At 42.2% G+C, this 26,787-nt stretch overlaps 2 protein-coding genes across 7 annotated transcripts in view; one reads left to right on the top strand and one right to left on the bottom strand.

Annotated features, from left to right (window-relative positions):
* Positions 1–6,214, top strand: part of trit1 (tRNA isopentenyltransferase 1) — a 28,390-nt gene extending 22,176 nt beyond the window's left edge. Inside the window, exons 9-11 of the mRNA XM_026348810.2 lie at positions 4,723–4,832; positions 5,213–5,330; positions 5,497–6,214. Of these exons, the coding sequence (XP_026204595.1) occupies positions 4,723–4,832; positions 5,213–5,330; positions 5,497–5,705 (437 nt within the window). The 3' untranslated portion in view covers positions 5,706–6,214. The remainder of the gene's footprint in view (positions 1–4,722; positions 4,833–5,212; positions 5,331–5,496) is intronic.
* Positions 6,215–16,051: 9,837 nt separating this feature from the next.
* The window catches only part of fam49al (family with sequence similarity 49 member A, like), a 28,305-nt gene continuing 17,569 nt past the window's right edge, over positions 16,052–26,787 (bottom strand). For 5 of the 6 annotated variants that reach the window (XM_026348154.1, XM_026348151.1, XM_026348155.1 and 2 more), the window contains 9 exons: positions 23,549–23,670; positions 22,382–22,487; positions 19,905–20,041; positions 19,738–19,815; positions 19,306–19,422; positions 17,999–18,078; positions 17,478–17,604; positions 16,601–16,671; positions 16,052–16,490 (listed from right to left, as the gene is read on the bottom strand). In XM_026348154.1, coding sequence (XP_026203939.1) covers positions 16,427–16,490; positions 16,601–16,671; positions 17,478–17,604; positions 17,999–18,078; positions 19,306–19,422; positions 19,738–19,815; positions 19,905–20,041; positions 22,382–22,487; positions 23,549–23,670 — 902 coding nt within the window. In that variant the 3' untranslated portion in view covers positions 16,052–16,426. Of the gene's footprint in view, positions 16,491–16,600; positions 16,672–17,477; positions 17,605–17,998; positions 18,079–19,305; positions 19,423–19,737; positions 19,816–19,904; positions 20,042–22,381; positions 22,488–23,548; positions 26,779–26,787 lie in introns of those variants that run through there. The other variant, XM_033326246.1, reaches the window with a different exon arrangement.

Consider the following 26,787-nt stretch of genomic DNA (forward strand, 5'->3'; position numbering starts at 1 on the left):
CCTAGTCTAGACAGTTTGCAGGACAGCTATCTGCAACATCAGGGCTTTCAGATGAGCGTTTGCAAAAACCTGCAGTTGGTGCCAAACCACCAACCACAAGTTTCCACCTTTTGACTCTTGTGAATATGAGGTGAACAATAAACATTACTGCATTTTAGCCTCTATGGGACAAACGGTTAAGCTGGTGGATGAATGAATGATACAAAGTAATCACCTGCAAATATGGAAAGTATGTTGATATGTTGAAATAAATATTCAGTTCAACAAAAAACACTGATAAGTGAACACAGAGTAGTAATTTTTGTTCTATATAATAATAATCCTATGCTAATGATAATTTTAATTTTGTAAATAGCTGTAGTCTGAAACAAAGGATCCCCCTCATATGTAAACACGCATTTTGAATGGTTTTCTCCAGTGTTCGTGTATTTGCCTCAAGCACAGTCTGCATTGCATCCACCCTTTCTCTTTAACCCTGCTCATCCCACCTTTCTGTCCTGCCTCGTCTCAGTTCATCTCCCTCTCTTGCTGTGACTGCTGACCTCTTTTCTCTTTCGTCTGAGCCACACACACACACACACACACACACACACGCGGATGCTGGTAGGCCTCAGCTGAGCAGGCTAATCTCTTGAAGCATTACAGAGCTGCCGGGAATTTGCCCGACCACACAAACGCAGGCAAAGGGGGTCACCAGGGGTTACATGGACCAACTGAAGCATAGAGAGACTAGTGGGTCACAGAGAAAGACAAAGTGGAAATGACAGCGAGCCTCAGACAGACAACCACAAAGAAGTTGGTTAGAAATGGCGGAAAATGACCTGAATGTTGAGTGTACATGTAAATATGCCGTATAGGGAAAAAAGGTAGAATCACATGCCTCAGTGGCACAAGTCTAACCCACTTTCACAGCTTGAGCATTCAGCAGAAGCTGTCAGTGAGAAAGCAGGTGGGCGTTCAGCGTCTTAAATACTTTTCAGCAGGTTACGTGATTCTTGATGGACTCAGGTTTGGTTGCTGTGGGGATTTAAACGCCAGGTCAGCCAGTCCAAATTAAATCAAGCTTAATTTGCCTTGCCTTCTCTCTTGATGCACGTCTGTATGTGGGTGTTTTTTTTTTTTTTTATTAAAAGGATTTAATTGCCCTTAAAGGAAATGATAATTTGAGGTTGTATTAATTTTAACAAGTGCTAGATGTCACCGCGAGAGCGTGAGCGCCCAGTGCGTTTATGTTTTAACTCCGCAAAGACAAACAGGAACACACACTCTACCTGTAACCTGGATACGCAGGTGTAGTTGGACCGAGGCCTCGTGAGTGTTAAGTAACAGGTATGTTTGCTGTAGGTATCTTTGAATCCCAAGAGTGTGTGAGTGGTGACGGGTGGACGAAAGGATGACGGGAGACACATGGGTAGCTGGGTGGATGAGAGAGTTAAGGTAATTTGATCCAGCTGGTGCAACAGGTGTGGATCGAGTTTACACCCTTGTCTTCTAGCAAATGCAAAGGTTTCACATACACACAAATAGCAACCTCAACACACTGAGTGGAAATGCAAGAAATAGGAACAAATAAAGGTAAGAAAATATAGAAAATCTCAGGCTCTGGTGGAAACGTTGCTGTCACGAGTCACCCCAGCAGAAGCATCCATACAGGAAGTATTACATGTCTTCCTGAATATATTTGACTTCAGAGTAGAAGTTGGAAATCATCACTGATTTAGATTAAAATCTTTCCCAAATTTCAGAAATTCATTCAGAATTTAACCTTTTTTTTAAATTCTTTCATCTCATTAGACAAGCAGTGGAGCTAGAGACGGGAAGGAAGCAGAGAGAGGAGAAGGACCACACAGATTATACACATAATTTATGGAGTTTGGGTTCCTTTTGTTGTAGCTCACCAATTTTAGCAGCACTATTTTTCCCAGGCTAAATTGATTTGATCCTGTATGCGGTCATAGGTACAGAAATCTCCTTGACTCGTGACGCTTAACTTGCCTTACAAATGTCAAACGTGAACAACAGATAACGAAGGAGATGAGGGAGACAAAAACTGGAAGAGGAACTGTAGGAAAGAGGAAGGAGGCTGTTGAGTGAATAGGGGCAGCTGTTCTGTTCCAGCGTGGACGACGGCCAAAGAAGCACAGCTGGGTCGGCAGGGGCGCGCCACACGGAGACTGTTGGTTTTTTTATGGCAAGGCACACACACACACACACACACACACACCCTCACTCGGCAAACACGAGGCAGCAAATGACTCCTGGCCCGTTTGTTGCAACAGGTGGACTACTGTTGCAGCTCTCTCACACACACACTGGCAAGCAGCTGCCTGGCGACAGGAGATGCCCTTTCTTGTTGGCAAAGCGATCTCCCCTGTGTGTGTGTGTGTGTGTGTGAAAGGCAGCCCTCATGTTGTGTGTTTTGAGTGCGCGTGTGTGTGTGTGTTTGCGTGCGCACGCCGACCACCCTGCTCTTTGTCCGTTCTTCATTTCTTATCAACTCTCATACTGAGTAGATTAGCAGGGTTAAATTTCACCAGATCCTTCCTCATTAGCGGCGCAAAGAGGGGGCGAGAGGGGGGGATGGTTGCGTCCAGCACCTGGCAACGCACCGTACAGTATCTCCCTTTTTATTTGCCACCTCTTCCCAGTGGGAGGTTGGGGATCGCGAAAGGGAATTGTGAGAGGGGAGGTGGCGTTGAGAGAGATAAAAGAACAAAAGTAAGGCGAGAGTTGGTGGCACAGGGAGGGCAGCTGGCGAGGTGAAGTATGCACTAGAGCCACCTAAAAAAAAAAAAAAAAAAGAGAGAGTGCTCCAACCGTGCATCTGGTACAGGTATGCCAGGTGACACTCGCCGCCGCCACCTGCCTGCTATTGTGTCAAACACAAAAGACTTCCCCCCTGACACACACACAGTAACCAAGCCAGCGAAACTTGAGGCTTTGATTAACAGTCACTACAGTTGAAAAACAGAAGAAAACAACCTCCCAGACACCCCCCCCCCCGACAAATTGACGTTGTATACTAAAATAAACACATGCAGGGCCGAGTTTTGGGATTATTAACGCACACAGATAAAACACACATTGGCAGGTCAAACGACGCAGGTGCATCAGAGTATTTGTGCGTCGTGATTAAGGATCTCTGTGTTTATTGTGCTTCTATTGCCTTTGTCAGCTATTCATCGGAGTACAGCTGGGCTTGAGCGCAGGGCACCGCGTTTGAGTGGCATTGCGTGTGAACGGCGTGCGAATCGAAGCCCTGTAAAAGGGTTAAGACATTGCTTGTGCAGGTGTGGATATGTGAAGACTCATTGTACACACACACACACACACACACTCATTGCACTGACAGAGGAAATGCTGTCAGATGTACAGATGACCAATTATGTAGTTACCACTCTGTGTTTCTCTGGAATAATGAAGCCACAGTAGAGTTAGTAAGACCAGTCCAGAGGGTGTCTGCTGCCCTCGACTCACTGTTCACTGTGCGAGTGGGAAGGATTAAGCCATAATTGAGTTGGTTAACCGTGCCTTGCAGGTTAATGGGATTCATTTCTGTGAGTGTGTGCACTTAGCACACAGTTATTATATGCAAAAAAAACTGTATTCAGAGTAGATCAGTTGCCAGGTTTGTGCGTCTGTTGGATATTCAGCCACACTGGCGACACGGCTCTGGATGGCACTGCTTGCTGATGCATGTTCACCTCTTGCAATTTCAACAGCAACAGTGATACACACTAAAATATTGAATGGTATTTGTATATATAGTCAAAACATCTGCTGTGAACAGTTTATCTTAAGGTTATTCCACAGCATCTCACGTCTCCCGTCTGACTGTGCTAGATTTTGTGTCCCCGAGGGCATCCTGTGGTTTCACTTACTTTTTCCACTCTGTATGTTTAATAGTTGTTTTCAATAAAGACGTGAAGGATCATCAGATCATATTTAATGACCTATTTGTGCACAAGACCAAACTCGATACATCTTTATGCTTAAAATTAGTCTCTGTTAACAAACAGCTGCAGCTGTTAGTCACCTCTCTCTACAAGTTGCATACGTCTTCATTTGCCTCAGTCAATGCAGGGCAGTGGTTCATGATGCAGACAGGCAGTCAGATAGACAGATACACAGGGAGACAAGCAGGGCAGGGACTCGCACTGCTGTTCAGTGCTGGGGCTTGGCCTGGAGACTGCTGACTGATGCAAAATAGAAATACGGGGGTGGAACAGTTAGAGAGAGAGACAGAGAGAGACTGAGTGAAAGCTGAAGCGGGAGTGATGGCAAGAGAGAGATGGTGCACAAGAGAGAAGGGTGGGAGGAAGAAAGAGGGAGCGAGGGAAAGACATTATCGAGCCAGTGTGAGTCAGCAGGTTGACAGAGCTTCAGGGTGTGGCTCCAGCACATTACAGCTACTGTAGAAGTGCACTGGATTCATCCTCAGCCCTTCTGAACCACAGTCTCTTTGAGGCCTGGTTGTTTCCTATTTGATGTGAAATGAGACAGCTCAACTCAAATAAATTATAGAACAAGATTCTGACTATCACACCTTCCAAGTAGGTAGTGGTCTACATGTTGTCAAAGCTCGTTAAATAAAATATGTTAAATAATAACAACTGTGGAAATGCTTATTATCAAATGTAGACTTTGAAAAGACTTGCATTCATTACTGTATGTGCTGTGTGTCTTTGACCCCTGTGTGTGTGTGTGTGTGTGTGTGTGTAGGACCAGGAGACAACGTGCCAGCGGTGTACGGCCTGGATGTGACAGACTTGTCGAGGTGGGAGGAGACGGTGCTGAACCCTGCACTGCAGATACTGGAGCATCTCAGTAAGGTGGGGCCCCAATAGGCTGAATTAGCAGCTTCCTGTCGTTGTCTTTCTCCATCTTAATTGTGACTCATTCTTTAGTTGTTGTCCTTTTTTCTTCCATTACTTTCTTTGTATTTTATTTTATAGCGTCACTCTTATTTTTCTCTTCAGTTTTTTCCATAATATTTATTAATGTCACTACGCTTGCCAATAATGATAGTGATCATGTCAATGATCACTATTAATAAGAGTAAAACATCTAATTTGAGTACACATCTACACATTTTATAATTTAACTGTAATCAATTAACTTTTTTGTATTATAAAGAGGCGACAAGAGAGCAATTTCTGACGCATTCTAGTATTTTATACACACACAAGAAATTTGTTTTTGAACTAATCAGGGTGAGGACCCACCAATCCCACCAATCGCAGTGCAGGGGGCCGAGCAGAAGAATAAACGGAGCCACCACTTGTGTGATGTATGTGACAAAGTGATCATTGGTGACCTGGAGTGGACAGGTGAGTGTCGTGCATCTTGTTCCTCTTGCGTGAATATTTCAATGAATGAGCTACAGTCCAACAAAATATATATATATATATATATATATATATATATATATATACTTGATACAAAATGTCAGTAGAGTGGACCATGCACATACTGTACTGTACTGTTCACCTGCAGCTCATCTGAAGTCCAAGAAGCATCACAGCTATGCGAGGAGGAAGAAGAGGAAGTGTGATCCAGATTGTGATAAGCCCCAGAGTACTGATGCAGCTCCTGCTTCTGCAGCAGAGACTCTCTCAGAGGACAGTTGTGCTGCTGTTGCCCTGGGCTGCAGTGAAACCTCTCAGGAGTCGCCAACACACAAGGAAGTACCTGTGACATTTTAGCAGCGTTTTCACCACTGAGTGTCAACTGGCTGTCTCCTCTTTTTTATTGAATCTTTTATATTTCATACTCGGACTACTAGACATCAAAAGAGGATAAAAGATCTTCCAGCCTTGCAGAGAGATCTATAACACCCATCCCCGCTTAATGTGGACAAGGGGTGAATGAATTAACAATCATCTCTGTTCATGCTCTGCGAGCAATAAATCCTTGATGCATTTGTTAAGATGATAATTCTCAGGACAATTGAACATCATGTATTCAAAGGGATAAATGAAACATTTAGGGTGAGTGCTGTTACTCCTAAGCATTCTTTATTTGTCTCTTCTTCAAAATCTTGGTTAAATTATAAGAGGAGTTCTTGCTTAATGTGCCTTAAGTGAAGCAGTTTCTAACATGGATGCTAGTAAATGAACCTTTTACCAAAATAATTCAGGATTAATGATTCTTCGCCTTGTATGATGCACTTTTGAACTTTACATATGAATAAACTGACTGATTTTAAATGTTCTGGGCCGGTGAAGGTCGTTGTTCTGTGCCGCTCAAGTGAGACAAACGACAATTTGGGTCGAGACGTTTTCACATGACATCAACGGTGCGGTAGTTTCACCTTTATCTCAGCGAGGTCTCGCCGGCATGCTTACACAGTATATGCATTGTGCTCTGTTTGCCCGCCGCCACCGTGTTTTACTATCTTTTAAAGACGTTTTTCCAGCTCTTTTGTTTGATAATGACTCGACGCATGAGTTGTGCTCTTGTCTTTCAGTGGAGCTTAGCAGGGCTCTGTTCTGCTCTCACAGTACTATAAACCAGTGGCTCGGGCTGTAAGGAGAGAGTGTGTTTTCACAGCAGCGCTTGCAGGTCTTTGTTCATCCAACAGCGTGTCGTCCACCTTTCAAACCAAGGTGTGTCTGCCTTCTGTAACACCACTTGCACAATACCAGTCTGGCGCTCTTCCAAAGACGGCTCTTCCCCCGTCCTCACCTGCCACTTGTTCTTCTCGCCTCCCCTCCTCTCTAAAGAATCACACCATTGTTCCGCGTTCCCGGCTACCTCTCCATCATGTCTCTCTTGGAAGTTTCCAGTCCGGTTAAGTACGAGTTTTGTTCACATGCTCCCAGTGTTTGACCTCATCCACAGGCCTAAAAATATTTCTAGACATATAATAGCTGGAAGTGTGTGCGCATGTGTCCCACATTCCCTCACTTCAATCTGGGTCAGGCCTCGAGCTTACTGGGTGCTTACCACAGAGTCACACTGATAGCAAAGGTCACTGTGCAACTGGTGTCTAGCTCTTACAATAATTTCTTCAAATCAGACTTACAACTAATTTCTATTCTTTTTCACACAGAGTTTTTTTTTAAGCTCTTGGGCCTCTCATTTTGTCAGTCAACTGTATGTGTGGTATGTTCTTATCTTAGGTGCCTCAGCGAATACAGCCTGACGGCTCCAGGCACTGCTGAATCATTCTGCATTTAACGAAGAAAGCTTGCGCAATTCAATGACATAAGGCTTCAGCCCCTTGAACTGAGCATACTCTCAGAAGTGGAAAAGTAGGCCAGCGTCCACGGTCACAAGGCTAATTAGTGATTTACTCACTGCAGTGCTTTGGATGAACTGTGGACACACACATACCTATGCTCTGAGTGAACTCATTAGCTGCAGACATTGAGCACAAAGACTTAACACACCAAACCACCTTTGAAATGGGAAACCTGCAACTATGGTTCCCCACACAAGGGTTGGTCTAGTAAATTAGAGTTTTCTGTTTTCTTGGGTCTTTGATTAGATGACTGCTACTGCTCCAGTAGGAGTAGAGCTCTTCTGCGTGAGTGTATTTGTATGTATAGCTTCATCAGTCATCAAGCCGCACAATCATTTGGAGCGCTCTCGCTCGCTCTCTCTCTCTCTCTCTCTCTCTCTCGAATCTGCCCAGTCGTGGCCTAGCGGCTCAGTAGCTGCATACAGTGTGTTCACAGAGCACACACTGTCCTGTACATGGGGCCCAGTGTAGGGAAACTCCAAGTGTGCGCATTTTCCACATGCTGCAGCTTCAGCATATAGATACATGTTGTCTCTGTCTGGCCTGTTTGCCATGGTGTTTTGGTTTCTGACTATACTGCAGGTACTGCATGTACTTTTAGCTAGAATTCAGCTTCTCTATGCATCAATAGATGAGAAACCACATAGATGTTTGTTCAATTTAGTTAAGTTTAAAAAGTCAGTCAGCTTCTCACGTGTGTGGATATTCTGCTTTCTTCTTTTAAGTCTAATCGGATCTTAAAACAGTTTGAATATGTTTCTGTGGGAAATTGTAATGTGACTTTTTTAGCCAACTTTATTCTAGCAGCATGGCTCCAGGGATGGTGACTGGTGGTCCATTCTGTAAAGGTAATTATCAGAGGATGAAACCTGATGATATTTCCTCTAGCGCCACCTTTAGGTTCAAATTTTGGTATGATTTTGTACACATGTACTAAATTAACTTTCTTTATGCCTTAAACACGCTCCATATCTCAAGGTGGACAGGTGCTGTCGAAGCCTTCTGTGATCCAGACAGTAAAAATACTGTCCAGCACTGGCAGCCAACTTTTCTTGAGCAAGTCTCATCCTTCTGACCAATCAGAGACTTTCAATTATATCTGCTTGATCATTATCATTATCATCTCAGTGAATCTAATTTCATAGTGACAATGACTGATGTGCTGGGCGGAGCAGAGAGGGTAGAGGGAGGCTGGGTGAAGCATGACGGATAGATTTCAAGTCTCATTTCAGCAGTGTCATTTTAACTTTACAACATTTAGTCAGTGCTATTCATATAACTACTATAAGCCTCTTTTAGTGCTAATTGGTAAATGTTGTGAACTTGGGAAACGTTACCTGCTAAAAATTAAAAGCATGTCAACTTACAGTAAAACTTAAGTATTGTAATTATATAAGGACACTTCAGCAGGATGGCTGTAATTACCATAAACTAAATGCTCTGCCACATGCCTCGACATTCTCATCAGATTCCTGGCAACAACTTAAACTAACTCGGTGCAACATTTTAAGACAGTCAATCTCCGGTTTTAGGATACTTTATTGTGCTGTTGAACTTACAGGGCCTCTCCACCTCACAGCTCTGCTGTAGTAGTGTGTCATGCAGTGACTGTGCGTCTAGTTAATTTGAAGTCCACTTAATCCTAATCTCTAATCCCATTTGACTAAACATTCTCCGCCATCTGGCGATGGCGAGACGAAAAAAAGGGAAAAAAAACACGCACCTACACACACGCAGACAGAAAAGCAAGCAGCTAATCAGACGGAGCGGCTGCTGTCACTGCTGACATGACTACCGAGAAGAAGCTTTATTTATGAAAGCTATCTCCTTTGCTAATGTGGGACATGTTTGCAGGCGATACAGAAGGACAAATATTTGGCAGTGCCAATAACGCTAGACACCACACAGTGTTACGGTCTCGCAGCAGAAGTATGTGGAACGTGAAGGACTTGGTTGAGAATGTGCAATGTTTTTTTGTGTTAGTCACTGTAAAGTGGGGAAAGGTCAAGTATCAGGCCGCAAGCTGTTGTGTTTATTTGAGCTTCTTTTTCCTCAAGTGCAGAACTTGTGCCCTTTGACATTATTTTTCATTTTAAGTCTTTTGATTTGATTGTGTGTGTGTGTGTGTGTGTGTGTGTCTACCTGCACGTGAGCTTTCTCTCTTCACCGGTCAATGTTTTGCCGTCTATCAGGAAGAGGACAAAGACTGTTCAAAACACGGATGGTTACGTAACCTGAGTGAGAAACATAACACTGTCAGGTGTGACTCAATCAGATAAGAGAACATTGTTCGTACGTGTGTGTGTGCGTGCGTGTGTGTGTGTGCACATGTGAGAGATTTGCTTTTTGCATGTTTCATATTAGCAGCATAATAAGAAACTCATTCATTACAACTGCTCCATCTGCTGTAGCGCTTGTGTGCGTTTGTGGTTCAGCATAACGGTTTGTACCTCTATGCATTAAGGATTACACACACACGCGCGCGCACACGCCCACAAACAAACACAGAGCTTCACAATAAAGGATGTGTTGCAGCCTAATCTAGCCCAGAGACAATGTTTTATATTGGTTCAAAACGATGAGATGCGATGTGTGCATCCAGAGCCAAGTGCAGACCATCGTCTGTGTGTGTCTGTCTGTGTGTGTGTGTCCGTCTATAGGGACGAACCAGGTTCAATGAGTTTGTGCAGCTCCCTCTCTCTCTCTCTCTCTCTCTCATTTTGTCACGCTGTTTGGCTCCTGTGGTGTCTGCCGTATACTAAAAAAGCGACAGAAGGACGAGGAGGGGGAGAGATGTGATAAGATGTGAAAAGCCTTTAAGGAAAGTGTCACAGGTCCAGCGCACTGTATGCATGGCTTCCTATAGTCTCTCTCTCTCTCCATGTCTCCCTCTCTCTCTCTGCTGCATGTTTCCTGCCTGGTTATGTAATGCGGGGGCCGCTCTGTACTTTTTCTTCTTTACCCTCCCCAATCCAAAGCATGAACATGCCTTCCTGTTTTTCCAGCAACCCACTGAACTCTTTTCCCAGGGCAACACTTAGGAGGGCACACACTCACACTTACACTCACACACACACACACATAGAGAACACATTCTTTATTGTCATGTATTGTAAGTAATGCGCTTATTTTAGACAAAGCTGCTAACTCTTGATGCATTGTGTCTGGTGGGCTACATAAATGTCATTGTCTCACTCCTTACACACTTTGGATTTCTGTGTGTGTGTGTGTGTGTGTGTGTGTGCGTCTCTCAGATGCCATCACATCATAATAAATCCTTTCACTCTCTCCCGCCAAGCTCTCCTCTCATTTTTTCTCTCCAGTTGTTTTCACCTTTGCTCTAGGGCAGGCAGGAAATAGGTGTGCCAGCTCATAAAGGACCAACAAAGCAACCTAACTGCCTCTGCCCGTGTGTGTGTGTGTGTGTGTCCATTGTCAGTGACTTAAGCGCTGGAGCTGGCTTTTTCCCGCCAGTGCAGTGTTTTGTGGGAGGGGTTTTGGCTCTGCTCGGCAGCAACAAAGAGCCACAGCTTCCCGCCCGATATGCAAATAGGCCCAGAGTGGGCGTGGCAGGGAGCCTCCCCTACTGCAGTGCTTAACTGTTGCTGCCACGGTGGAAATCAGCAAAGGGCTGTGTGGTTGTGTGTGTTTCTTCTTGTTGCTCTGCCGTTAAAAGAACAGAAAGATAAGGAAAATGACAAATAAGGACAGTTGAAGGCTATAGCCTGAGTTTAGCGTTGAAGTCCTAAGTAGGATTAGGTTGGGTTACGATTTAAGTTTTATTCCCACGTATCAGAAAGTAACACTACACCATCCTGTAGTTACTGTGTTATTATGTATATCTATGTCCAGAATGACCTGTTAGGGGAACTCAATGAGCAGCTGGACCCTCTGTTCTTCCCATTATGTTGTCCATTTTGCACAGTGTTCCTATGCTGGATTATTGCCTGGCTCCAGATTTGTTGCGTAGAGATGTGTTTAAATCCAAATGAATTGAATAGTGTGCAAAGTGCAAGCTCAGTGTTAAAATAATAAACATTTTAAAAAGGGATTGTGATGCAGAAAACAAGTCAATTCATATTTTGATATTAGCAGCGTCACAGTTGACTTGTATAATATGAAAGAGGTTTAATGTAGTGCAGAGCCTCCAGAGAACTGGAGCAGTTTAGCTCATTGTTATGGTCCCAGTTTGTGCAACGTGCTCAGCACCAGTGAACATAGTGGAGCATTCACCAGTCTAAATGAATGCACTGTATATGCTGGAGGTGGAAAGACAACCGTTTTCTGTTAACTTACATAGAAGGTTACTGTGAATATTCCAACCAGCTGCTGATTTAAACGGTTTAATTCAAATTAAAGCTTTATTCTGTCCCATCCTTCACAGAAAACACACAAAAGCTGCTGTAGTAGTTCAAACTCTCCAGCTGGCTCCATTAGCTTTTGACAGGTATTGTAAAACAGGTGTGTGTGTGTGTGTGTGTGTGTGTGTGTGTGTCCATCCAGCACATAGCTCACTCATGTTATAAGCGTGTTGTGCAAAGGACTTTATTGAACAGCCATGTGCATCAACATACGAACCAGCTCTCACACACCTCATTTACTGTTAGATACTTTAGATATTGAATATCTGTGTTTTCCGTGTTTTGTCTGTGTGCAATAGGAAAAGTTTGTGGTGATTTGTGGGCACAGTGCCGAGCAGTGCACAAACATTATTAGAAACAATTCTTTCCCCAAAGCCACCAACTTGGAATGTGTCTCAAGATTATTAAATTATCACTGAATTCTTCATTGTGGAGTCACACATACTGTACACACTCGGAGGCTCGTTGAAATGCACAGACTTTTCGCTCAGCACAGTTGGTCATCACATTTGCACGGTGCAGGTTGTGTGGAGCACCAGTTGGTAACCAGCAGTAACGACACCCGGGCTGATTTACATTGCAGCTGGCAGGACAAATGACAAGTGAGCTGATGGGAAGCACGTCGCTGGAGGGGTGGCGTTGACGTTTCTTGGCGTGTAAGGGTGTAAGTTGGTGAAAGGCGGGAAAGGGAAGCGACGGAGGGAAACCACTAGTGAATGTGTATCACATCCAGTTTGCCTGATAAGGTGTTCCCTCCTCGGGCAGTTAACGGTTAATAGTTGATCCGTTTTGGGCAGAGCCCTGCTGCTGCAGCAGCGGCGCGGCTTAAAAGAGGGAAGAGAGTGAAAGTAATGAGGGGGATTTGCCAAACATTTCAAGGAAACTTGTGGATTATCTAAGCTGTCTTTGACTGTTGGAAGAATCTAACTGAAGAGAAAATGTCTCCTCTCACTCTGTTTGCTGTGCAGGTTTTTTTTAGTTTTGTTTAAGTGAGCTTTACAGTCAAATCAATTTAATAAATATTTGCCTTGCCTAATAAATATCACTTGCCATGACTCGCTCCCGCTGCAGTGGAGTGGAGTTTCCACCTGCATCCCAACAGTGGACTTTCATTATAAGTTTTCTTGTGAAGTGTTTCTTTACTGGAAGGCATAGCATGTCTCAGGCTATTCAACAGGTGTGGCTAAGGGGTTAACCTTTAAAAAGCAGACTAATGGAATGATTTAATGAGTTTTTAGTGTCCCATGATGGTCTGAGTGTTGTTTCAAGCGATTTAACCACGCTGACTAGAATAAAAATTCTGGAGCAAACACTTAGCACATGTAGACTTTGGCACCAAAATGAAGTTTAACAGTTCATATTTATTCAAATCTGGAGCTAAGTCGGTGTGGTTCAGTTTGTGTCAGCCTGCACATACAGGTGACACAGGCTGTGACCCCTGATTCAAGTTTGTGTTATTTCACATTGTCTGCCGAAAGCAAGTCAACAAGAAGTAACTGACTTTAGGGATTAATGCACCTCTGAATTTGAATGCACGCCATTAGGGAAGTAAAGGAAAACATTGGTTCCTTATTTATTACATGACAGTTAGGGCACAAAGCCAAAGAGAGGCCCGCGAATACTGGCCCATACCTCACACACACACACACACACGCGCTCACACACCTCCCCCTTTCAAACCATGAAGTATTTGCCTACTATCTTCTTTGTTTTACATCTGAATTGCAGATAACTCAGGAGCGTCTTTGTTTTTCCCTAACAACTGCTTCTTTCTCTCTCGTGTAAGCCGCGGTAACACTTTGCCGTAGATGGTACAGTATTTGCCTGCTGCTCTCTTTCCCATTTATAACTACTGACAGGCTCTCCTGTGTCCCCCTGCCCTACTTTACACCTTCCAGCTATCATACTGTACAGTACAGGCAGCTGAGAGGACTGGGTACCTGCAGCTGAATTTGACACATGACCCTGCCCAGGGTCTCATACTATCGCTGACAGTGCAGCTCACCAACTAGTAATATAACCATTAAATGTATTATGATAAAAACACAATGCAAATTTAGAGCATTTAGATTAATTCCACTGTAAACAATTTAAAACCTAATTATCACCATCATATCATTACAGTATATTAGTAGTTCTTCTTGGGTGAATGTTTCAATCCAGACAAATGTATAATTCCATGTACTGTCTATCTTAATTGGCATGTTGCGCAGTCTTTCTTTAAGTGAGCCTTTGCTGCCCTCTTGTGGTGAGATGTGCATGAACGTGACAGCAACACATCCTGAACAGAAAGAGGCACTGGGATATTAGAAATACAAATTAGTCATATAAATATAAATTATCATGCTTCATAAATAATAAAAAATGACAATAGGCATGATTTATGAAATGTAGTTGTTAAGCATTACAAATAAAATTGTATTTGTTTACAGTTTGGCACAAAACTGTGTCCATGAGCAGCTATCAATTCATAAAGACTGTTTTTCATTTTTATCTGAACATGTTTCAGAGCAGTAAAATTATACTGTGTTATATGATGTTGTATTAAGTAGGTAAAAAAAAAAAGGAAAAAGAGGTTACAAAAAATCAGCAGACCTGTGTTCAGAGGTTGTCAGTCCAAATTTGTGAAGCAGCAGGCAAACGACAGGTATGGAATTTAGTTTTAATTCAAGACCTCGAGCATCAGATATGAGATACTACTTCATTTACTACTGAAATATTCATTTACAACTGAGATATTGCCTTTTGACAAGCTAGCTCAAAGCTGATTTATTGTTAATTTTAAAGGTTACCTCAGTGTTAATTGTAGCACGTGCGGCACCTTTGCTTAGTAACTACACAGACTTACACAGACTCTTTTCCAATGTACAAAATCTACACAGACACAGGACTCCAGGGATTGAATGTAATAAATGACAAGTTTATTGTTGCACAAAATGTACAAAATAACAAGCAAATGGACAGCCCCTACCCACCCTTTAGCGTCCCTCCCCTCCCTCTGGTTCATTCATCATAATGAAGCTGAAGTTCTGAAACCTATGACTACGGCAAGTCCGATGGTCCAAGCCAAACGCATGGTAATTCTGAGAGACAACACATACCCAATTTCAGCATCACTGAACAATTAAAAATGAATAAAAACACTTATTTACACATTTCTGTCAGAACTTTTACAACATGCCATCTATATATTTATACAGAATATGCTTGTGCACATACCCCTGTATAGAAAATATATTATAAGATCAAATTAATTTAGACTAAGGGCTATAGACATCCAAAGTACAGCACTTCTTTGTAATCTCCTTTTGAATTTTTTAAAGTTTTTATTACCCACTTATTCAATGACTTTATCAACCTCATACTAAAAGAAAGAAGCCCAGTTGTGTGCGGATGTTGATGTTTGTTGTGTTTTTGCGTGAGGACCCGAGCTGACCATGTAGATGCCCGTTGAGAAACGTCTGACATATTTACACCAGAACTCCCGCACATCTCTCTTCAAATGCAAGTTTGATGTCACGTCGCCACAGCTCTAATCTTCACATGTACCTAAAGTGATGATCGTACATGTTTCACATGATAACAAGACTCAACCCTGACCATTCTCAGGTCCAGTTTGATGATGATGGTTTGATAAGAGCATATAACCAATCAGCTTTGGCACGGTGTGAAGCAAGTGTGATGTGGCTTTCCCAAAACGCCTTCCTTGAACTTTACGCGACGCCTATTACGCCCTTTTTCATGCACTAATGAGCAACCACAGAATCTGAGTTTGAACATATTGGTGCAAAAGCAGGGACGAATAAACCTTTTTCTTCGTTTTGCCACATGATTTCTAACAAGCTAGTACTGTGATATCTAAACCACATTAGCACCATGGAGAGAAAGAGAGCGAGTGATTGACATTGTTCAAGTAAAGCCAGACAACTCACAAGCTGTTTTGTGCTAGATCATGTACAGCGTTGAAGTACACACGCTATGTGGATGGATTTTTTTTTTTTTTTTTTTTTTTTTGTGCCAAGGAAAAAAAAAAACACCTTATAACCCCATGGATGTATGGGTGAGGGTGACAGATAATGAGGGATAACTTAAGGGTAAAAATAGAGGCATCATAAAAAGGCCTCCTTTCCTTCTGCTGCACCGATGTGGAAAAGAAACAAAAGAGGTGGAAGCAAATCTCCGGAGTGAATCCATCACACTGCTTCATAATTCCCCTGTAGGTGGAGATCAGTGCAGCTGAAGGAGACGGAGCGGCCACGCCACTGTATCTGCAAGAGCTTAAACCCCCATCCGGGTAAACTGAGTGTGTGTGAGGGGCCATTGGGAGCCATCTTGGGATCAGATTTGAGGGTAAAAAGGAGATGCTTTCGAAGTATGTGCAAAAATACTTGTCAGACTACTGCTGGAACATGAACTCTGAACTTTTTTTCCTTTTTTTTTGTACATTTTCAGTTTGTTTGGTTCTGACCTTAAATTTTCCAATATAACTTCCTCTTAAATCCTACCTACCTTTGTGTCTGCTTTTTGTGTTTCACTTGTTTTAATATATATCTATATTTTCTTTTCTGGCATTTTTTTTTCTCTTTTCTTACTTTACAAAATGAGAGACAGAATGATGGACAGCTGACAATATATATAATTATTTTCCTCTTCTTATTATCATCAGATTGCTCTAAACCTGGAGATGATTTGCTTTGTTCCTTGTAAACAAACAGGTTAATCAGCCATTGGTGTTTGTTTCCTCCTCTTCTTTGTTTTCCTCCTCCTTCAAGTGCGCTCCTTTCTTCCTCCCTCTCGCCATCACCATCCTCTTTTTTTTTCATTGTAGGAGGGCCCTGATTTGTTTGGAGGTGCTGTCATCATTTAGATGTCGTGTCGTATACCTGTAGAGCAAGGAGACAAAGAGAGATGTGCTGTGACTACATCCTTGTGCGTCATGTTTTTAGATGTCTCCCCTCCCCCCCCTCACACAAACGCACGCATTCATACACACCTCAGTGCATTCAGAAGTCCCTCCACGCTATTGGACGGCTGCTCTTTCAGCACCTTGATGCAGCCCTTCATCTGCGCAGCACAAAGACAACACAGGGTGTTAAAGAAAGGTCAGCAGCCTCAGATCTGCTTCATCTCCCGCTGCTGCAGCTGCAGCCAAACACCGACTCAAATACGCTTTCAGAAAAGAAAGTGACCTCATGTAGCCGAGGTTATGTTGAATATGTAACATACATAAGCAAAAACATGTTGTCGCAATCTCAGACCAGGCATGTGCAGTGAGGGTGGCACTGGGGGCTCAAGCCCCTGCCCTTTAATGAAAGGTGCCCTTCTCATGTTAATGTGATTGCACAGTGATGTGTCACATGACGTGCCTCTGAAACAACATTTAAAGTGCCTCATTACATATAACAAACACAATCTCTTTTAACCAGTAACACAGAAATCATTGTTCCTGTTCTTCAGACAGTGGGTCCCAAGGATAATGATTTCAACAAAATCACTCAGTCAAAGCTGATTGAAAGCTTAGGGCTGCTTTGATTCATAAAAAAATATTTTGGGTTTTATGTTCATGAGAGGCAGATGCTGATGTGTGATGCTAGTGACTTAAAGCGATATATCTCAGAAGACTCACAATCAAAACTTGTTAATTTGAATAAGGCTGGAAATGATTACAGCAATATCAAGCAGTTAAGATATTCGTCAGCCCACATTTAGACAAATTGTAAATGTAGTAGAAGTAGTATTGCGGCAGCAGCACAAAGAGCGTAAAGATATGGTATAAATATGTTATAGAATGGGTTAACTAAGAAACATTAACTGCTCCTAGTGTGTGTGTGTGTGTGTGTGCTGAATGCTAATTACTTGTGTGTACTCACATCAATTTTGGAGGTCTTGGCAAAAGCTCCGACTGGGTGAACATGATCATAGAGGATGATGACGCCCACCATCACCCTCATACAGAACAACATGGTGTCTGTGTTGGTGAACCGACAGCGGTACTCCCTGAGACGAAAAGCATTGAACTTAAAGCTCAGAGGACAAGATGGGACAAAGAGTCAAGATGACCAACGGATGACAAAGAAAACTTCTGCTGTTATTTGAAGCACTCAAGTTGCAGATTATATTCTTATTCATATAAAAGCACATAGTCACAAAGATTAAACATTTCTAATTTGGCATGAAGGACATGGATCATCTCCTTATTCAGAGAATTTGACTCGATCAGTCTGTTGAATTGAATTTGTGGGAAACTTCAGAAGGCTTCTTTTGTGCTCCTTTTGAAAGGGTTTGTTAATTAAAATTTAGGCTCCTGACCTTAGGAGAGAAGGACAAGCAGAAAGAGAGATGAAAGAGGAAAGAGATGGCGGAGTGAAGTAAAAGTTTTGAAATTACTCACGGAGTTTCCAGCATGACACGACACACGCAGGCCATGGTGCTCAAACAGTCTGTGGTGTCCTCTATGGGCAAGGTCTTATTCTGAAGAAAAAAGAGAAGCCAGCACACTTAAAAAAAAATACCTCTATATAAATCTTCTTTTAATGTTTCCCTAATAATGCAGTGAAAAATGTCCACTTTAGTTTTGTGTTGTCTGGACAGAATCTTCTACCACACGGTGGAGACAGAGGACGTCTGCAGAGTGAAGCAGGAGCACGATGACAGCACAGCAACTCTACTAAAAGGCAATCATGACCAGCATGTACTTGCAATTTTGCATGAATCTCAAAAGTATTTCTTATCTGTTTGTTCCATCAGCATGCACTGAGGTGTTAAGTTAGAATTAAAAAAAAAAAAAAACACACCCTCTATGCTAATGTACAGCAGAGAAGGGGGAAGTTTTCACATGACAGCCAAGCAAAGACATAAATAGATTGAATGAATAAAATATCAGAGCCACCAAGACATTCTTAAAAATAATCTCCAAAAAAGTATATTTGTGCAATTCAATTCTAAATAGTTTACTAAGTGAAGAGTCATTGTAATCAATGATTAGCTTTAGTGGTGGAAGTTTGACTGATTTTCAACTCCTTACATGTAGGATGAATTGTGTTAAACCTCTCTCTGCCTTATCTATATTAAAATATCCCTGTGTTACTACCTGGAAAAAAAAACTAATACGTGCTCCTCCTCCAGATGATGTCATCTGTTTACAACCAGATCAATATAATTATTATTATGATCTGAAAACTCCCCCCGATTATGTCATCCGGGGGAAATTTCATCAGAGAGAAGCAGTGATAATTTAATAAAACTAGAACCACAGGAAATGAGTTGAAAATCGCTGAAGCTTCAAGTATAAATTTGGGGTAGTTGTACTTTTCATTTCATGCTACTTTACACTTCTATTTCACAACACATAACTAAGAAATACTGTGTTGTTACACCATCATAATTATTTAACAGCTAGCTTTTTACATAATCTTAACAAAACCAAGCAGGAAGTCTATGAGATATGTTACATTACACTGGACAAAATTACAATACAATTACAATAACAATAACAGTCAAGTACATTTTGCTAATAATACTACTGTTAGTGTAGTAATATTTAATGAAAGATTATGATTTAGACTATTCTGTATCATAGGTATCGCCACTCTTACTGTCTAGGACATGTATCTTACCACTGACCTTTGTTAAATCTGGACTGCAGCACGGGATCTAAGTGTTGTCAAACAGACTCGAGAGTAAAAGCGAGTAATGTACCTCTGAGACAAACTTGGTAGTGGCGTTACTCAGAGTCTTCAGCATTGGTGTTGCTTCAGCGTAGAACAGGGACATCCGATTGGCCATCTCATTGTTGACTTCATTCTCTGCCTCCAGCTGCGTGCCAATACAAAATGGATGTCATATGTTTAGAAAAACATTAATCATCAATCACACGCAGTCTACTAATCGTGGTGTTTAGTTGGTAAAACAAGAGTGTAATGATGGAGCCAGACCTGGCCCTAATTGGTGTAACTCAAATGGCAAATGAAATATTGATTGTGCATCTCTTCATGTTGTTAGGAGGAAAGGAACACCTCCACTTCAGTCATTAATGATTAAAGAAAGTGAAGCCATGCTGGTTAGGCTGAACATTTGATCATGTGTTCAACATCAACAGCCTGAGACAGAGCACGTCTGCCAAGGTCTCACCTGCTGGTTGTTCAGCCTGTTCCTACTTATGGTCCTCCTGTAGTAGCTGAAGTCATTCTGAATGGCTGGGTTTGTCATCTGCATAGTGAGACAAGTGGTGATTCACAAGTCTATAAAAAAGTATAGATTTCTCAGAACAGCAAGGGTCAGTCTGTGATTCCCTTCACCTTTAGTTCATCAAAGCTCAGTGTAAAATGAAGGATCTCGGCGAACTGTTTGGCCAGGGCCTGCTCCCTCTCCAGGTGCTGCATTGGAGCGTAAGGCGGGCTCGTCAGCGCCTCCAGCAGACTGCGCAGGGCGTTCTCTGCAAACGTACACACACTTATTATTGGAAATGTACCTACTCAACCTAGAATCTGCATGTCATACTGTTACTCTTATCTCATCATGTTCAAATGCCTTTAGTTCTCTTTAATCGGGCCCGGATCTGAAGTTACTTTCATGTCAGCATCTTGAAAAACAAAATGCTGCAGCAGCAACAGCAGATTTTAACTGGTACAAACAGATCAAATCACTTTACTTAAATCCTGTCACCTCTTCACTGGGTTTCTCTGGATACCTGTTGAGCTTTTAGAAATGGATGTATCACTTTTAAAGCACAGCAGTCCTCAAGCAGAATAGCAGCCCTATGGATCCCCTCTGAGCGCAGGCCTCCGGTGACCATAGATTTAGCATCAGAGCATCGCCATGTGGTAGAATGCCCTTAGCAGTAATCACAGTGAGCATGGTGATCTCTTTCAAGAGTACCCCATCAGTTTAGCATTGAACTCCTACAGCTATCACACACACATAGGAAAAAGGATGCTAAATGATGATACTGTTTTTTTTTTATTTGCATGTTCCTTGCATTGCATCCATGTTTTTGTCATTTTGGCCACAAAGAAATTGGTTAGATGTTTATAGCTTTGTTTTATCTTTATACTCTATATAGTGGCTAATGTAGCCTCAGGCCTCTAACCTCATGTAGAACTGAAATCGCTTTGTCCACCAAATAGACTACACAGAAACTTAACTTGATGACAAAGGTATGTCAAGTAGTACGCACAATGTAAAAAATTTTGCCAATTAGCATGGCTGTAGATGCTATTCTTGTTATAAAGCAGTGGGCTTTATGTTCTGAAGGTCACTCTATTTGCTCTCTGTAACCGCAGACATTTACAATAAATTTTACTCCACAAGACAGTCTAAATGAACATATATAGTAAGTGGTACTCCACAGGGAACACACTGGGGCTGAACAACCTTGTGGCTCCTATGTCATTGACCATGCATATCCCCTGTGTCAGATTCTGTGTGTATTGAACCTAAGCCTTTTCCCTGATTTGCCGTCTCTAACAAAATAGACACCAGTGCCTGACCTCAAAGGCTTTATGTAGCAACAATGCCTCAAAAGCAAAGTCTCTAGGGGCATCGTCCCTTCCTCCACATTAAAAATGCATGAGGGCCTTCTATAAATACAGCACTGGAGTGTTTAATTTAGAGGGCCTGGACAGAGATCCCACTCTCCCTCCTGCAGTTTAGCACAGGGCACACGGTCCCTATCCTGAGCAGTGATTCCTGAGGGGTATATACTGACAGCCTGGTTAGAGAGACCCTGCTGCTGTTTGTCCGCTGTAAGTGGGACTTTACATTTATTGTCGCCTTTGATCAAATGCATAGATAAAGATAGAATTGCGCTATTGTCAAAAAATCAGAGAAATGTTTTTGTCATTAAGATTTGATGGATATCTGACAGTACAACAGAGATATCTGTTGTACTGTATTTCATAGACAAAATAGCGCTGATACATCATCATCAATTATTAGTTAACCTTCATTGTTTGGTAAGATGAGAACACAATGTCCATGAGATTGAAGAATTATTGGAAGGCAGAGCAGAGGCAGAAACCAAACTCCTATTTCTCTGTCTCTACAGTCTCTGTCTCTTTCAGTACTGGACGAACATGTACCACTGTTTCCGTAGCAACGGCTGCCTGGCTGCTAGGTCAGGATGCTGCAGAGATGGCTGAGAGGACATTATAGTGTATGTATGACTGTGTGTGTGTGTGTGTGTGTGTGTATAGGAATGCTGTTGGACTAAAACTGGATGTAAAATCACAATGCTGAGGACGGCAGTGAGTACAGTACTAGGTGGACTATTGCTTGTAATGATAAAAAATCTCCTTTACTTTAAATTTGATCTGTCTCATTTGGTGAAACATATAAAATACGTTACGATGTGCTGTGGTCAAATGTTTCTATGACAAATGGACATCCAAGAAAGTGTTCACAGATTTGTCTCCAATGCAAGGAAAGCTTACTGCCTTTAGCAAACATGCATAAATGTGTGAGCGAGGCTTCTCTTCCTGTGTGCCCTCTTCATCTCATCTTCTACTGCTGTAACATTTCTTGTCATCTTTTTCACTACCTCTTACTCTACACCCACACAACACTTTTACCTACTAATTTGAAGTGATGCACCTTTTGGTAGCCATAGTAAAGGCTGTCTGACAGCAAAGATCTTTTCTAAATTTAGATTTAGGCAAAGGCTGCTTGCAGCTATCATTTCAGCTCTCATTGTTTTACTAAAATGCTGTGTAGAGTAATTCAAATGTGTTCCTTCATTTGAATTGCTCTATAGACTCTACATAAAATCCATGCTCACCCAGTCGAAGGGAGAACTCATAGAACCTCTTCAGCTTGGCCACAAGGGGACAGACTGCGTTCCAGGCCTTCTCCTGAAGAGCGAGGTCACCTGGGTTCTGAATGGCCTGCAGCGGAGGAACACAGGCAGAGGCACAGATGTCACTTTCCAAAAATGAGTTAAAAAAAACTCCTCATCTCTTCCATCCTCTCCTCCTTAAGGCGATATTTCACTTTAGTAAAACATTTTCACTTTCAACTTGGATACTAGTTCTTGAATGTGATTTCAGTTCAGCATAAAGCATGAGGTCTTGTTGTATTAAATGACATTTATAAGCAATAAATTTGATGCGTTCTATGGCATACATACAGTGAGTAGAGGCCTATTAGTCAAATGAGAGCACCACTTCTTGTATTTTAAGGCTTCTCTAAAAATCCAAAGAAATATTAAAAGACAAAGTGACTATAAAAATGTGTTAGTGGGTTAGTCTAGGGTGTTTCCTGCCTCTCACACAGTGACAGCTGAGATCAGCTCCACTCCCCTGTGATCCTTGATAGGACAACAGGTAAACATAACGAATGGATGGATAGTTTCTTTTTCAGTATCTGTATAAGAGAGACTCAGGCAACAACTGAGTGCTCATGGTCATGGTAAATTGTACAATATTCCTGTATTTTAAAAAATGACGTCATCGCTCTGCAGCAGCTAATGTTTAACACTGACTTTGTCATTATTCATAGGCATACATTCTGTTTCTAAGTGCTTGAGGATAGGAAACAAGGAGAGGAAACCGCTCAGCACTATTTGTTAACGTGTCCAGCCGTGCCAACAGCTGAGCAATCAGCAGCGACCATTCAAACTGCAGAGAAAATCAGCGTGGAGTAATGTGTCGCTGAGAAAAAGCTGAATTCGAACACACTATGCTGTAGCCGGTGCTCATCAAGTCCAGCTTTCCAGATTTCAACATGGCCTCTAGCATGACACTGCCACCAAAAACAACATATTGGATGAAATGTTTGTTTGAAAGACTAGTTTCACACATTTCTCTCTGCCTATATGAAGCGCATACTGCGTGGTACCCTGCATGTCAGATTTTTGCCCTGGCAGGCCATGTGAATCACACACGAGTGTTATTTTTCCAGTTTATTGATATTCAGCACTTTCAACATCAACTGCTTTTATGCTCACTTCTCGTATCTCTTGGCCCGCGCCATTATAGGACTGCAGCTCGGCTAGTATCCCGTGAGCCTCCTCCAGCACAGCGCTGACCTGGTTCCACACGGCTGTCTCTGCCTCCGTGGGCTGGGCATCTGGGAGGGAAGACAAGAAAGGAGGAAACAGGAGGGGGAAAGACACAGGGAAGTGAAAATGTGACGTAAGGTGTGGGTAGGGAGTAAAAATAAGGGAAGGTGGCATTGAAGAGGGAAGGGAAGATGAATGACGAAAATGAGAGCAGAAAAGGAGAAAAGATTTGAAGAGAGAAGGAAGTTAGTGTCGAAGGAAGAGCTGAAAAGATGAGTTCCTATAAGGCCAGGTGATTACGCACTACAGTATATGACTCCACAAGTGTAAATTACTGAATTTGACTGTATTAGCTGGCATTCATACACATCTGAACGCCAAAATCTGGCCAGTAAATGAATGATTCAATTTATTCATCAGAGATTTACTGCAACAAGGGACGTAAGTCATGCTCTGTCACACAGTTAGGTTTGACTTCAGGGTGTTTGCCCAATAAGGACCAGTAAATGAGAAGCCAGTTCAACTTCAGGGAGTCATTTGGATTTGAACACTTTTCAGATTAGAGTGCACCAACTCGGACAATAAGCCGCCTTCTGCGCTGTAATCATCTCTACTGTCAATTCAGCAGAGTTTTATAAATACTTGGATACGTGTGATAGCCCCATCGGGTTGCTATAATAGTCGTATCCATCTTTTTCTCACTTTCTATTTTATCCTCCACTTCTGTGAATGGGTAGAGACTTTTTTGTTTTTGCCCTTGAGGTTTAATTGTGAGAAGTGTTAAAACAAACGAGCAGCGGGGAGGACAACCTCTGGGTATGCTCACTCTTTCTCTTTCTGCATTTTGCACACACACACACACACACACACTCAGCAGCACACATGCCGTTAACTCAGTGTTTTGCCGCAGGGGAACTCCCAGTCGCAGTTCTGGTTTGTTTGCCCATGTGGCGTGCTGCACACATACAGGAATTAAGTGTTTGAGGGACACAAAAATCAGGATGTGTCCTCGTGAGTCATCACTGTGTTTGGTTTTGTTCGAGCTTTCTGTCTCGATGTGTGACTCAGGTATAAAGTGAGAGTGTGGGAGTGTGCCCAGGCGTCTCTCTACATGTGGTAACACTGCTGATTATTTTTGCACCCTGAGGCATTGCCTCCCTGCAGAGAAATAGTAATCATAGAATATTTCCTATCCTACATGCGCACTGCTGCCATAATAAGCGCAGCAAGCATCGCCATGTTATTGCTATAACTTATCACTAATATGCTCCTGCACTCCTGTAGTAAATAAGCGTATTTTATTTACTAGGTAACAGTTTAATGAGCACAGTAGTGCACTTCCCATCATTAATGTATAGTTTGCTATCTCATCACTTCAGGTGAAAAGATTCACACCATTGTTACACTTATATGCTACCGTACATAAGATCCTGAAATTAATTTAGCTTAGCATAAATAGAAACAGGGTAAACAAGTGGTTTGGCACAGCCCACAGGTTTTTACTTCACTTCAAGTTTCTACCAAGTTTTGTGTCTGACTATTGTCTGGCAACTTCACCGTGGTGACTAGACTTTCAGTAACCCATCCTAGAGCTGCCCCATAAAACCACAAAGTTTTACACTTAGGTTTTTGTACTGATTAAACATGAGATTGACAGTTATGTGCTGGTGAGAGGTGCTGATAGGTCATCATCTAATCACCTGATCTCAGCAAGAAAGTTGATATGAAAAAATGGAAACTTTAAATAAGAAATGATGCACATTGTTGAAATTGCAAAAGAGGTCTTGATCCTTCAAGAGTTTTTTGGCCAGCTTTAAAGACTAGAAATCTTCCAGATCAGATTGATAGGCATCGATAGTTTTGTGGCAGCCTCGGATAGGGTTTAAACCAAACTTGAGCTGTGTGACAGAGGTGACTGTGTCTCTGGGTCTGTGAAGAAGAGCTCACAGATGGCACAGGGCTGGGCAAGGAGGTGGGGAAACTTGTCTGATGCTGCCGTGCCTTAGTCTGACTCATTCCACTTGCTTTTGAAGTAAAGTGAATCACAGGCATAATAAATGAAAGGGAAATTCAGCCTATTTGACAGCTAATGTCGCTTGCCAGCAGTGAGCTCTCCCACTCCCACTTTAACATACAGTCAGTAAAGGAGGAGGAAGCCAGCTGTTAAAGAGGGAAGGTGGCTGAGGAGGGGCAGAATGTGCTGGGATACACAGCAAACTGTATCTCCATCTTAACAATTAATTAATCTCAATATCTTCTGTGAGAGTCCTTTTTATTTCAAACTGCCTGTTTCCAGTGTAGTGACTGTAAAAGAGCTAGACATATTTTAATCTGTACTTATAATTTAGTGTGCTAGCACATTAAACTGAGACTGTGAACATGTCAAACTTAACGTCTGCCTGCAGCATGTGCATGTTTGCATCCTTGCATTAAGCTGAGGGCTCATGTGAAGCCTCAGAGCTGCTAGCGTGGTTCCTGCTAATCATTCTGACATACAGTAAAGATTTACTTGTCGCAACAAACCACAGACAATTTTCTCATTGACCTGACATATGACTTGTTAAGATGGACATATCGCATTGCAAATGTAAATGAGAAGAGGGGGGGTAGAGGTGGATTTATTCACCAACCTCTTTGACAATCTTCCTTTCAGTTTCTTTTGAACACATTATTTACTGCAACAGACACACACGCTCACAGATAGGTCATACACACATTAAGTCACACAATAAGGGATGAGGAGATGAGGAGGTGGAAGAATGATGATAGACTTTTCGTCATCGTCTTCCCCTGAACAACAGATGCTCACATAGGACTGGCATTCACTGTTTGTTTCTCCTCACTTTTTGTAGCTTAGGAGCTGAGATCAAAGCTGTATTGTTGTCATTTTGCTACAGCGTCACCATGGCATTGTGCATGTGTCTGTCTGTGTCTAATAAGATGTGGCGCGTGTGAATAAGACCCTTTAGGAAGGAGCCAAATGACTTTCAAATGCCAGTCCCTGGGGCAGAAATTAAAAGATAAAGAAGAGAGTGAGGAGGAGAAGGGCTGGGGAGGAAAAAAGAGTAAATAAGGATAAAGATGATACAATGGTCAGCTAAGATCGATGGGATGAGGGAAAAGAAAAGGCAAAGGCAACGCAGAGAAAGGGATAACTCAAAAAAATAAGAAGCGGATGGTCTCAC

The sequence above is a fragment of the Anabas testudineus genome, chromosome 11 (genome assembly GCF_900324465.2).
Source record: "Anabas testudineus chromosome 11, fAnaTes1.2, whole genome shotgun sequence".
Classification (NCBI taxonomy): domain Eukaryota; kingdom Metazoa; phylum Chordata; class Actinopteri; order Anabantiformes; family Anabantidae; genus Anabas; species Anabas testudineus.